Below are 12,108 nucleotides of genomic sequence, written 5' to 3' on the forward strand. Positions count from 1 at the left end.
CTCTCTCTCTCTCTCTCTCTCTCTCTCTCTCTCTCTCTCTCTCTCTCTCTCTCTCTCTCTCTCTGACTGAAGGAATTGTTTATCTTTCGGCACGATTTCACGGTCCCCGTTCTGACGTGGTGCGATTTCACCGAACGCCAGCGCATTTTCAATTACTGCACGAGATTTCCGAGATTTACGAACATCCGGTACGGCTATATGGAACGATGAGCGAGCGATCTTTTTACTAACGCCATCCATCCGACCAGATTCCCTACGTCGCGCGTCCTCCGCTTCTCTTTTCTTCCTTTCTTTTTTCTCTCTCTCTCTCTCTCTCCCTCTTTTTTTTGTCCCATAGCTCGCTCCTCGTCTCGCACCTTTCTTCTTCTTCGTCGTCGTCATCATCGTCGTTCGTCGTTGTCGTCGTCGGTAGCCTAGCGGGGCTACCTCCTCCTTGCCTTCGTGTAGTATGTCCATCCCGAGTGCCAGGTGTCATTTTCATTGCGGCCGTGCGAGAAGCGAGAGACGCGTGAGAACTTCCGGATGGTTTACGGCGCCCTTCCGGTCCTTCTATTATCCCATTTTAGTTTACCACCGCTCCGTGTGTGAATCCCGCTGCTATATCAGCTTCAAAAACTTCCTTCGCCGTCTCCTCGCCTTTTCTTTCTCGCTCGCACACAAGCAGCGCCGGAGGAAGTAGGATAAAGGGATAAATAGGGATACATAGGGAATGCGCGGACAAATGTGATTAACAATCGGAATAACATCGCCTGTAGGGCTCGGGAATCGATGTGAAAAGCATGCCGCGCGAGAATCGTGCAGATACATCCAGCGCGATTGAAAGATGCTTCATTTTTCAAGAGACTGCATTTTTTCTATTAAGGCTCCTGGCCCCTTGCATTGTCCATCTCTCTTTTAATGACGTCAGAAGCGAGAAAATGCATGAAAATTCTTGCAAAATACGTTAAAATAAAAATATATATCCATAGAGTAACACTTGCAATCGATTAAACAAATTTTTAAGATATTCCGTGCACTCCCCTTTTGCTCTAACAATCAATAATTTGTCGTAAATTAACGTGACATATAATTCATCTTCTTAACCTATTTCTTCGTCTATTTCTATTCAGGTTAATTTACAATAAATTATTGTTAGAGCACAAAAGGAGAGTGCACGGAATATCTTACAAATTTGTTTAATCGATTTAATCGATCAAGTGTTACTTTAAGAATATATATTTTTATTTCAATGCATTTCGCAAAAATTTTTAGCATGCATTTTCTCGCTTCTGACGTCATTAAAAAGAGGTAGACAATGCGAGGGGTCAGCAGCTTTAATTTTCGCCATTTTTTCGTTCTTGTCAAAGCATGTCAACCGTGGACGATCGATTACGTTGTCAAACAAAATTGTGTGTTGGACAAAATGTCCAAGTCCGAATGTAACGTTAGTCGAGAAGTACAGTCGTTGTTCGCCGTGTAATAACACAAAATTATAAATGATATGTAGGGTGAAACAGCCAATTATTGACATTCCAGGGAAAAATCTGGTTTTTATTGTGACTAGGATTGCAGTTAGAGTTCTTGCCTGCACTCTATGATTCCAAGGGAGAGCCTCACAACTGAGACTGTGAACAACTCTCGTTGGTCGCAAGAAAAACCAGGCTCCTCTGGAGTGTCGATGACTAAGGGGGATCAATAATTGGGTGTTTCACTCTGCATGCGTATCAAGACTTAGCCTCGCGCGCGCACGTTAAGAAGAAACTTCCCCTCTCTCTCTGTCATAAAATTATTAGGTAAATCGTGTATTTGTGGAATAAAGTGTGGAATCTAAGCGCGCATAACAAACGCGAACGGATACCCAGAGGAAAGGGGTCGTGGAGGATTTTCCCTGTAAAAAGCCTGTTCGTGGGATCCGTTGTGTCGTGGCGGATGATACTAGTAGCCGTAGTCGTAGCAGCTGCTGCTACGTGGTTGATAGTAGTAGTAATAGAAAGTTGTAGTTGTAGTAGCAGTAGTAGTAGTACAAGCCACGGCGAGAGAGAGCGACAAAAAGACAAACGGGATGAACGGATGGCTATGGCAAAAAGTCGAATGCTCACAGTCGACGGTAAAACAGCGGAAGACCATTTCCTCGAGCGTTTCTTCGCTGAATGGCGCGCCGGGGGCTCTAACTACTCGGGCTCACGCACTATCGCGATAATTACAGCGCGTTAACAGAATGTGCGCGCGTGACTGGCTGACGCGCGCACCATTTTTCGAAATCTGCAATATCCGCGGCCAGAGAGCAAGCCGCCGCCGCCACCACCGCCGCGCGCGATTGAAGCCGCCTCGTGGAAGCCTTCGTGGAAGCGGCTGATCGACGGGCAAAAGCACTTGTGGTCGCCGCAGCGGCGACCACAACGGGGCTGCGCGATTGCTGTAAATTCATCGTGGCGCGAATGTTTCGCCGGGCCGATAACCGTTAACCGTTCAAACGCGCGATCCATCAAACGGTCCGAATGCAAAATCGAGGCGCGACCATCAGGCGGGGAGGAAGCCGAGGCCCGGACGATGTGCGCAACAGAGATTTCGCGATTTCCGTGGTCGCCTTACGGTAGCGGTCGACGTTGTCGATGACGATAGCCGGACAGGACGTACGCGATTGCCTCAATGAATGGACTGGCAACATCTAAATAGTCCAGTTACAGCAGACTTTGTATCGTCGGCAGAAAGAGCGGATATATACTTTAGTTACGAGTCTGTGCGCAATCGTCTCGTTTATTTCATCAACAACCCGCGGCCCCCGCGCCCCGCGCGCGCGCGCGCGCGCGGCGTGACACACACCGGGATGTTTATTATTACGCAACGGTACAATTACCGCGACCTTAATCGTTCCACCGTAATGGTTCTGTTATCGCTTCGAGACGCATCGAGCGGATCGTACATTTCGAATCGAGATGTGTACAAGGTGTCCCGTCGTTACCCCCGTGAATGGCAGATTCCTGAGGGCACTTTAAGGCTTCTGGCCCCTCGCATTGCCTATCTCTTTTAAATGACGTTACACGCAAAAAAAGAACTAACTTCCAGAGCTAAAAAATAGCTGTGGCAGATAAGATGTGTCACTGAAATAGGGACAGCTAATGTTGATACTACCGAAGCTAAATTTATTCGCTGTTAAACGCTGCAGCGAGAAATATTAGCTGCTAGAAATAAATGTACTGACTGTAGAAATGACTGTAACAAATGATTGTAGCTGTACGGCAAACTTCTTTAATATACACTGAGAAGAATTTAGTAAATATTATCAAAATTTGGTTACTGTTACTAAATAATAGACTTAAATATAGCGGGCCAAAGCTATGGCAATACTTATTAATTAATTTAGTTCTGTAAAATAAATTTTTTATTTGACAGAAGTAAAATTTATTTGCTTCCAGAATATATTTGGTAAATAAAACTTATTGAATAGTTGAGCAGAAATAAGCGATTTTGTAATAGTTACAAAATTTTTGATAGGTTCAACCAACTATCTGTAATAATAGATATTGAAACGATGTAATAGCTGCAAATGAATAAATTTTTCGTTGTGCTGCAACAAAACATACTTATACTGGTAACAAAATAGAACTCGTACCTACTGAATTTTTTATTATATGGGATATAACGATTTCATAACAATTATCAAATATCTGTTCATAACTGTAATATATTTTATATTAAATATTTAACATTAAGTAACTATTACTAAATTATTTAATTGATGTTACTGTGAATGCAATTACGTCATACTCCCGATCTATTAAATATTTGGTAATTATTATCATATTTAGTATTAGTTACTAAGGATTCAATGAATTTCTGTAACTAAATGCAGTTTGTTATAGTTACCAGTCTTTTCTCTCAGTGTATGCATACGATAAAAAATTTAGGAATAACTGCCATTTTCTTAGCTACTTAAAATAATGTGCATTTTTAATGACACCTAATATATTTGTACTTCATAACGAATGCATCTTAGCTGTCGTAGCCAATTCTTAACAGTGACAGCTAAACGATTAGCCTTTTGATTAAGTTTGAATCAGCTACCGCGGTTTAGTTGATATTACTAAATCATTTTTTTGCGTGTAGAAGCGAGAAAATGCATGTTAAAAATTCTCGCAAAATACGTTAAAATAAAAAATATATACCCACAAAATGACACTTGCAATCGATTAAACAAATTTGTAAGATATTCCGTACACTTCCCTTTTGTTCTAACAATCAATAATTTGTCGTAAATTAATGTACGTACAATTCATCTTCTTAACCCATTTCTTCGCCTATTTTTATTAAGTTATTTATAATAAGTTATTGATTGTTAGAACAAAAGAAAACTGCACGGAATATCTTGCAAATTTATTTAATCGATTGCAAGTGTTACTTTATGGATATGTATTTTTATTTCAACGTATTTCGCAAGAATTTTTAGCATGCATTTTCTCGCTTCTGACGTCGTTAAAAAGAGATAGACAATACTAGGAGCCTTAAGACGAAAGTCCTCGTATAAAATTGTCGACTTTTCAAGTGAGAAGCATTTAAAAATGATCAATCAGCCTGTCAAAAATTCACGTGTTCATACACGATTCAGTGAAGAGTCACAGACTCTATCTGTAATCGTTACTTGAAACTTGCCTTAGAGATGATACTCAGATTTCAATTTAGAAAATTAGATGTAAACTTTTCAGCTAAATCGCGCAACTGCGAACGTAATGTCATGCAATTCAAATAAAAAAAATTCAAATCTAACTTTAAATTCGTATTTGAATATCTCACGTGAGACAAGTTTTAAGTAATGACTATTAATATAGACTATAGATCAATATTTATAGTCTATATTTATCATTACTTGAAACCTGTCTCATATAAGATACTCAAATTATAATTTAGTGAGTGAGTTCTTCAGCTAAATCACGACTTCTGAGTAAATTTTGAGACGAAGATCGTATAATGAAAATGTCGAGGCTATGATAGTTTACAAAAAACGTTTAAAAATGATGAATCAGTCTGTAAAAAATTCACGCATTTATGCGAAGAGTCATAGACTTATACTAATAGCCATTAATCTTAAAATGTGCCTCAATTGAGATACTCAGATTTCAATTTAGGGTTAGATGTGAGTTTTCAGCTAAATCATGACTTCTGAGAATATTTTGAGACAAAGATCTTTATATAAAAATATCGAAATTATGATACACGGAAAAAAAATTAGGTTGAAATAACCAAATATCTGGTCGATTATAAACGATCCAGAAATTCCGATTGAAGTAACTCGAATTCTGTTTAAGTTAACAAGATATTTGGTTGACTTAAACAGAATTCGGGTTACTTTAATCGGAATTTCTGGATCGTTCATATTCGATCAGATATTTAGTTAATTTAACCAAACCTTTTTTTCCGTGTAGCTTCCGAATGAGAAGCGTTTAAAAATGATCAATTAGCCTGTTAAAAATCGTGCGATTCAATAAAGAGTCATATTAACTTTTAATTATATATAATAGTCATTACTTGTCTCAAGTGAGATTTTTAGATTTCAATTTAGAATTAGGTGTGTTTTCAGCTAAACTACAATTACAAATGTAATATATAATTTAACTAAAGAACTCAAATCTAACTCCAAGTCCATTCGACAAGCAGTCTCACTTGACTTTTCTTCTGAATTTTGTACTTTGACTGGTCGCAAGTGAATATTTTTATTCTAAATATAAGAATGAATCTGCTATTGTTAGTGTCTATTTCACTGTGTGCTACTGGAACAAATTCACTCGAATTGATTGAAATATTCGTACTAGTATAGATTAATAAGAATTCACTTGAAATTTGAGCTAAACATTTATTCTCGATACTAAATGATGATGTTTCCGCTGTAAGTGAACTTTCGTTTATTTTGAGTGAGATTTCACCTAAAAAAATGTGGAGAGTAATAAGAGAACGAGACAGAAAAATCTCACGCGCGTTCAAGTTTCAATTAATGACTATTAATCAGAGATGTGCGAACTATTCGAATCGAATCAAGTGAAATTCGAATCCGAATAATTCGAAAGTTTCGAATCGAAAAGATTCGAATACGGATCGCGCACATTAGCATTAACGAAGTTAATTAAAGACATCCAGCCTTACGGGAATTAGCATGACTTGAAAAGTTTGCTATACATTAGGATTTTCTCAAAAAATATTGAAAGAAAATAATGGCTTCTAGATAAACTCTTACCGACAACTGTCGGATCGATACGTGTCATCGCGCAGTTTTCAAGGCTGGAATATATTATATATTTTTTACCTTATAAAATGAATTGATATCATATGATCAATGTTTCTCTCATACTGAAGTCACTATTTTCATGTTGAATTCAATAATTATGTTAGTAAAAATTCTTTCAACGATTCGATTCGATTTGGATGAAATTTCATCGATTCGATTTCGAAATTAAAATCTGAGATTTGATTCGATATAAAAAAATCTTTGATTCGCAACTCTACTATTAATACAGGTCTCAATCACGGAGAAGAATAATTTGCTGGCCCAGCAAATTTTCTGCTGGTCTAGCAAAATCTTTTCATTATTATATGGACAGTAAAAAGATTTGCTAAGAGTACTAATCACAATTTGCTGGATATAATTTGTTGAATCTACGAGTTATTTTGCTATAAGAACCATGATGGATTTATATAAGCAGTTGCAGTTTTGCTCCGATATCAAATAATTTGCTAAGGCTACATTATTTTGCATCAACAGCAAATTAATGTGATTCTTAGGACAGATACACTCAACAAATTTTTTCTATCCTGGCAACGAAACTACTTCTGCTCTGATAACGAATACTTCGTAAAATTAGTTACATCAACTAAATTTTTTTGATGTCACTACGAATGCAGCAGCAAGGACGATTTTGCTAAAAGAGCAAAATTATTTTTCTCCGTGATGGCTTTAATTCCCAGGTGTTTCAATCGTTTCGACGATATTGACGTAACTTTGCTGCCGGTGGCAGACCAATCTCGCGGTAAGGACACGCCGTTTTTCCGCAGGCGTGCATTAATCGGACGCGCGCTGAAATTTCGCTGAAATTCGAATTGTTTATTCGCGACCAGTCGAGACGACGGAGACGTGACTTCGTTCGGCTGACGCGACGTACGCGGCAATCGCGCATCGCATTATTAAACGACTTGCGACTTGCTTGTTTGCGCAGGATAGCGAAAAGGAATTGCCGGAGTGCGCGGACCAAAGCGAGGTATGTAGCAAGGTGGATTTATATGGTGCACCGTGGGTCGAGAGACAATGTCGTTGTCCGAACGGCCGTGCCTGTCCCAGCAGTCTTTACGGGGACGACGGACACACGATCGTCGATAAAACGCGGCGGTACAAGCTCTGCGAACCTGCGAAACGACTTCCCATCTGTCGTTACTTCAAGTTAGTTGGACCACGACACGCCTCTGTCGATCCTATCCGATTCTATTCGTCGAATTCGACTTTGCTCTCGCGTCCCTAGATCTCCATTCGATCTCTGTTCGACTCTCTCGATGTCCATATGATCGTTCTTTCTACTGTGCTCTCTACATTCCTTCGAGAGTAAATCCACACAAATTCGAGTGTGGTCGATTTTGTAGTCAAGCGAGTACTTTCATTCGAAATTCAAGAGCGAATCTCATGTACACTCGGTTTGCACACTTTTAATCAAGTGAGGTTGCGGCGCCTTAAGTTGTCAGAATTGGAAGCCGCTGTTGATGTATAATCAGCTATGACAGGAATCTAAGTGACAGTACACAGTGTGGCATTTGTAAACATTGAGAAAAAAATGCTTGGAAATTTATTTGTGGAATGTAAAGTTTATTTCTGCGAAAGTTTATTTCTGAAATAAGCTTTTGCTCCCAAAGATAAATTTTCAAATATTTCTTTCTCACTGAAATTTGGAGGGAAGAATTTATTTAAATTAAATTATATTAAATTAAAAGGAGATTATTTCGAAAAGTAATTTTTATATATTTATAACCGATTACTGCGCATACATATCAGCAGTGACTCTCAATTCTGACATGAATCGTTGCAATTTTATTCGATAAAAAGAACATGAACGCGGCTTAACAACCGAGTATGCTCCACAGGAACAAATTTGCTCTAAAAGAAATCGAATTCACTAGACTGAGAAAAGATAAAACTTAAAAAATTATTTCTGAGATAGAGTTTATTTCTGAGAGCAAACTTCATATTCCGCGGTTGTAAATGTTCAAGTATCCTTTTCTCAGCGTGGATTAATCCTCACTCTGAGTCAAACATTCACCGAGTGACAGCATTTTCACTCTGAGTGAACTTTCACATGTTTTGAATAAGATTTCACTTCAAGAAATGTAGAGAGTGATAAAGGAAGAAGAGAGAAAAAGTCAAGCCTTCATTCGCGAATCTCTAATGTTTCCTTCTTAATCTGACACGCGTCCCGATTTCAACATCTTGACCTTTTACATTGGCACAGAGACATTACATGGACACTCGCACCCGGAGGTGGCCCGGGAAACGCGACGGTGCAACGAGTTCACTGCCGATGTCGGCCAGGTAGCGTCCCGTACCTGGTGCGAAGGCAACCTCACAAATCATCAGATGGAAATCAAGGTTTCATCTACTCCTTCGCCTGCTCTCCGCAAAGCGTAAGTCGATCGATGAAGCACAATAAATCGCGCGAAAAAGGAAAAGCAGAAGCACGCGCTTGCCTTTTACTCTGAGACCTGGTTTCCAAAATGTTCTCAAGATTAACGTACTAACTGTAATTCTCGAGATCAACGTGCTAACTGTAATTCGTTATCTATTAGATTGGTGCAAAAGATTTATCATCTTCCTACTTAATCCTCGTAAGAAGCTTGAGTATTAAAAGCAAAATAGAAAACCTAAAAAAGTGTCGTTAAATGTCTAGAAAGATACCGAGTCGATGTTCATTTTAATCGTCCGAATTACTAATCTTACGGAATTGGAGAATTTCGCTTCTTATTTCATATAATAAATATACTTGAAAGTTTTTATTTGTGGGTACAAAATCTATTCACAGAAATAAACTTTAACTATTATTAATTATTATTTGTGTAAAAAAAAACAAAGTTTAAATCCCACAAATAAATTTTTCAAGTCTCTCTCTCTTTCTCATTGCAACTAGCCATAGTCATGTAAGAATAATCCCCAACTCATAAAATTATGATTTTCGAGTTTCTATTACCAATATATAGTCCATACGTCTTTTCACGTAAAACCAAGAAGATCCAAGTCCAAAACAATGACCTAAAAACAGTCTTTATTTTTTACTAATTGCGTTTTTTTTAAGGTTAAGCTATTTAATGAATATCCTCAAAGAGAAAAAAATTGACCGTTTCTTGAACGATTGCTTAGCATCGTCTATAACACATTAAATGACGTATCAAATTTTCATCTTCATTTTCATGTACACTCGATTTGCACACTTTTAACCAAGTGAGGTTGCGATGCCTTAAGTTGTCAGAATTGAAAGCCGCTGTTGATGTATAATCGGTTATGACAGGAATCCAAGTGACAGTACACAATGTGGCATTTGTAAACATTGAGAAAAAAATGCTTGAAAATTTATTTGTGGAATGTAAAGTTTATTTCTGCGAAAGTTTATCTCTGAAATAAGCTTGTGCCCCCAAAGATAAATTTTCAAATATTTCTTCCTCACTGAAATTTAGAGGCAAGAATTTATTTAAATTAAATGAAATTATATTAAATTAAAAGGAGATTATTTCAAAAAGTAATCTTTACATATTGATAACCGATTACTGCGCATACATATCAGCAGTGACTCTCAATTTTGACATGAATCGTTGCAATTTTATTCGATAAAAAGAACATGAACGCGGCTTAACAACCGAGTATGCTTCACAGGAATAAATTTGCTCTAAAAGATCGGATTCGCTCGTACAGACTGAGAAAAGATGAAACTTAAAAAATGATTTGTCATCATCTCGAAACACACTCGATATGGGTTGGATTGTTCTTGCATAACTGCGGCCAATTATGAAATACAACTGGTGCCGTAGTAACGGGAAGTGTGTGCGCGCGCGTGTGTGTGTGTGTGTCTATCGCGAATCTGTTATCCGGTTACAGAGATTACGCTGCCAACACAAGGAGCCCTGTCGCCTGTTCACCGTGCGCAAAAGACGAAACTCGCAGCTCGAGGAAGTGAACGCCTCGCCCCTCTGCCAATGTCCTGGAGGACACCGATGCCCCAGACGACACACGGATCCCGGCTCCTTACCGGCGAGATCCTACGCCGGCGTCCTAGAGATCAAGACTTACAGCGGCTACTGCATACCTTCCCATCGCTTCGACGAGATAACTTATGACATCTAAGAATTCGGCGTTTGTAAGAATCGCGCCACTTCCGCCCGATCGCGCGACGCGTCGCGAAGTGTCGGCGATCCGGGCGATACTTGCCACCGACGTTAGCTTTAACGGATCATTACTTTTATTCGGGGATGTGCGGACACCCGAAAACCGCGGCTACTCGAATCTCGGCTCGCTTCGACTCGATTCTACCCGACTCTGTCCCGAAAGTCTCTCTCCCTCTCGAAGCGCAGGTATGTTCAGGCCACCGTAGTGAATTCTCTCACGATACGATCGCAGACCGACTCGAATCTCACCGAGCTTCGCAAACGCTCTCGCGTTTTGCGCGTTGTTGTTTCGTTGTGGAGGACGACTCGATCCGAGATCCGCGATCTCGCGCATAAAGAAAATATCTTCAGATATTTACTACACTGAAAAAAGGTCCAGTAATAACCATCAAGTTACCAGCTGCTTCGGTGAAACAATTTCAAATAAATGTGCAGGTGAATGTAATCAAGTAATTTGGTAAGTATCAACAGACAACTTTAGCGAGACTACCAATTTGTGTATCATCAGACAATTCGTCAAATAAAACCATACTGTTTAGTCATGCATATCGCATTATGTGGTAAATGACTAAATGCTTTGATAATAGTCGAGGTATTTAGCAATTATTGTCAAATTATCTGGAATTATTTAGCAAATTATTTGACGGATTCAACGAAGAATTGTTTTACTAATTATTTAGTAATTATTATTACCAGACGGTTCGTAATTATTATCATATTCAATACTAATTACTTAATATTGCACCGAAACGCTCCACCGAATGCATTTGTTAACTATTACAAAACTTTTCTTCAGTGTACGCAACCGAAATTATTAGGGAACGCGCACAATCCTGCTCCAATCAAGTATAATCCCGTAGAAATGATGCTATTCATTTTCTTTTTCTTCCTCGCGACTAAGGCCGGTATTCACAGTCGAATCTTACTTCAAGACCGTCTTAAGTAACGTCTTAAGATGCTCGTAATACGGCTCTGTGATTGGTTCATGACATCTTAAGACGGTACTTAAGATGATTTTAAATATAAGATCGAACTATGAATACCGACCTAAGGCACGGTTAAATAAAAGCACCAATACCCGAACACGTGTCTAATGCTGGATATTATTATGATTTTGGCCTTTAAATACGAATATTTAAACATCTAACACAAAATATATACATATATATTGAATATATAAATATACTGTGTCTTAGAAATTTAAATAATCGTATTTAAAGAGCAAAATAATGATATCCAAGATTATGGTCTTTTTAAACACAATTATTTAAACTTTTAACTTAAAAAAATATATATATTGAACAATAGTATATTGAACACATATATTATATGTTAAAAGTTTAAATAATTGTATTTAGAAACTAAAATAATAAGAATGTTCAGGATTATGTTCCTTTTATATACGATTATTTAAGCTTTCAACGTAAAATATATATATGTATATTAAGTATATATATATATTACTCCACGATGTAAGTTTAAATATTCGTATTTAAAGACCAAACAATAAAAATATCTGGGGTTAGGTGCACGTCCGGGTATTGGCATTTCTACCTAACATTCAACGTTCAATTTGTCTACATCAGAGTCTCGAGACAGGCAAACGATAACAGATCAAGTCGATCTCCTCGATCCATCGTGTATCCAAGCGTGCAATGCCGTGCCATGTACGATCTCTCTCTCTCTCTCTCTCTCTCTCTCTCTCTCTCTCTCTCTCTCTCTCTCTCT

The 12,108-nt window shown here is 38.3% G+C and overlaps 2 protein-coding genes across 3 annotated transcripts in view; one reads left to right on the plus strand and one right to left on the minus strand.

The window, feature by feature from the left end:
* Positions 1-12,102, plus strand: part of LOC116844311 (protein giant-lens) — an 18,194-nt gene extending 6,092 nt beyond the window's left edge. Inside the window, exons 2-4 of the mRNA XM_032815701.1 lie at positions 7,182-7,402; positions 8,460-8,631; positions 10,094-12,102. Coding sequence (XP_032671592.1) covers positions 7,182-7,402; positions 8,460-8,631; positions 10,094-10,339 — 639 coding nt within the window. The 3' untranslated portion in view covers positions 10,340-12,102. The remainder of the gene's footprint in view (positions 1-7,181; positions 7,403-8,459; positions 8,632-10,093) is intronic.
* Positions 1-12,108, minus strand: part of LOC116844309 (elongation factor-like GTPase 1) — a 94,907-nt gene that overhangs the window by 12,612 nt on the left and 70,187 nt on the right. The window lies entirely within an intron of this gene.

Source organism: Odontomachus brunneus, unplaced genomic scaffold, assembly GCF_010583005.1.
Source record: "Odontomachus brunneus isolate Ranch 3 - 2012 unplaced genomic scaffold, Obru_v1 Obru_scaffold_040, whole genome shotgun sequence".
Taxonomy (NCBI): Eukaryota; Metazoa; Arthropoda; class Insecta; order Hymenoptera; family Formicidae; genus Odontomachus; species Odontomachus brunneus.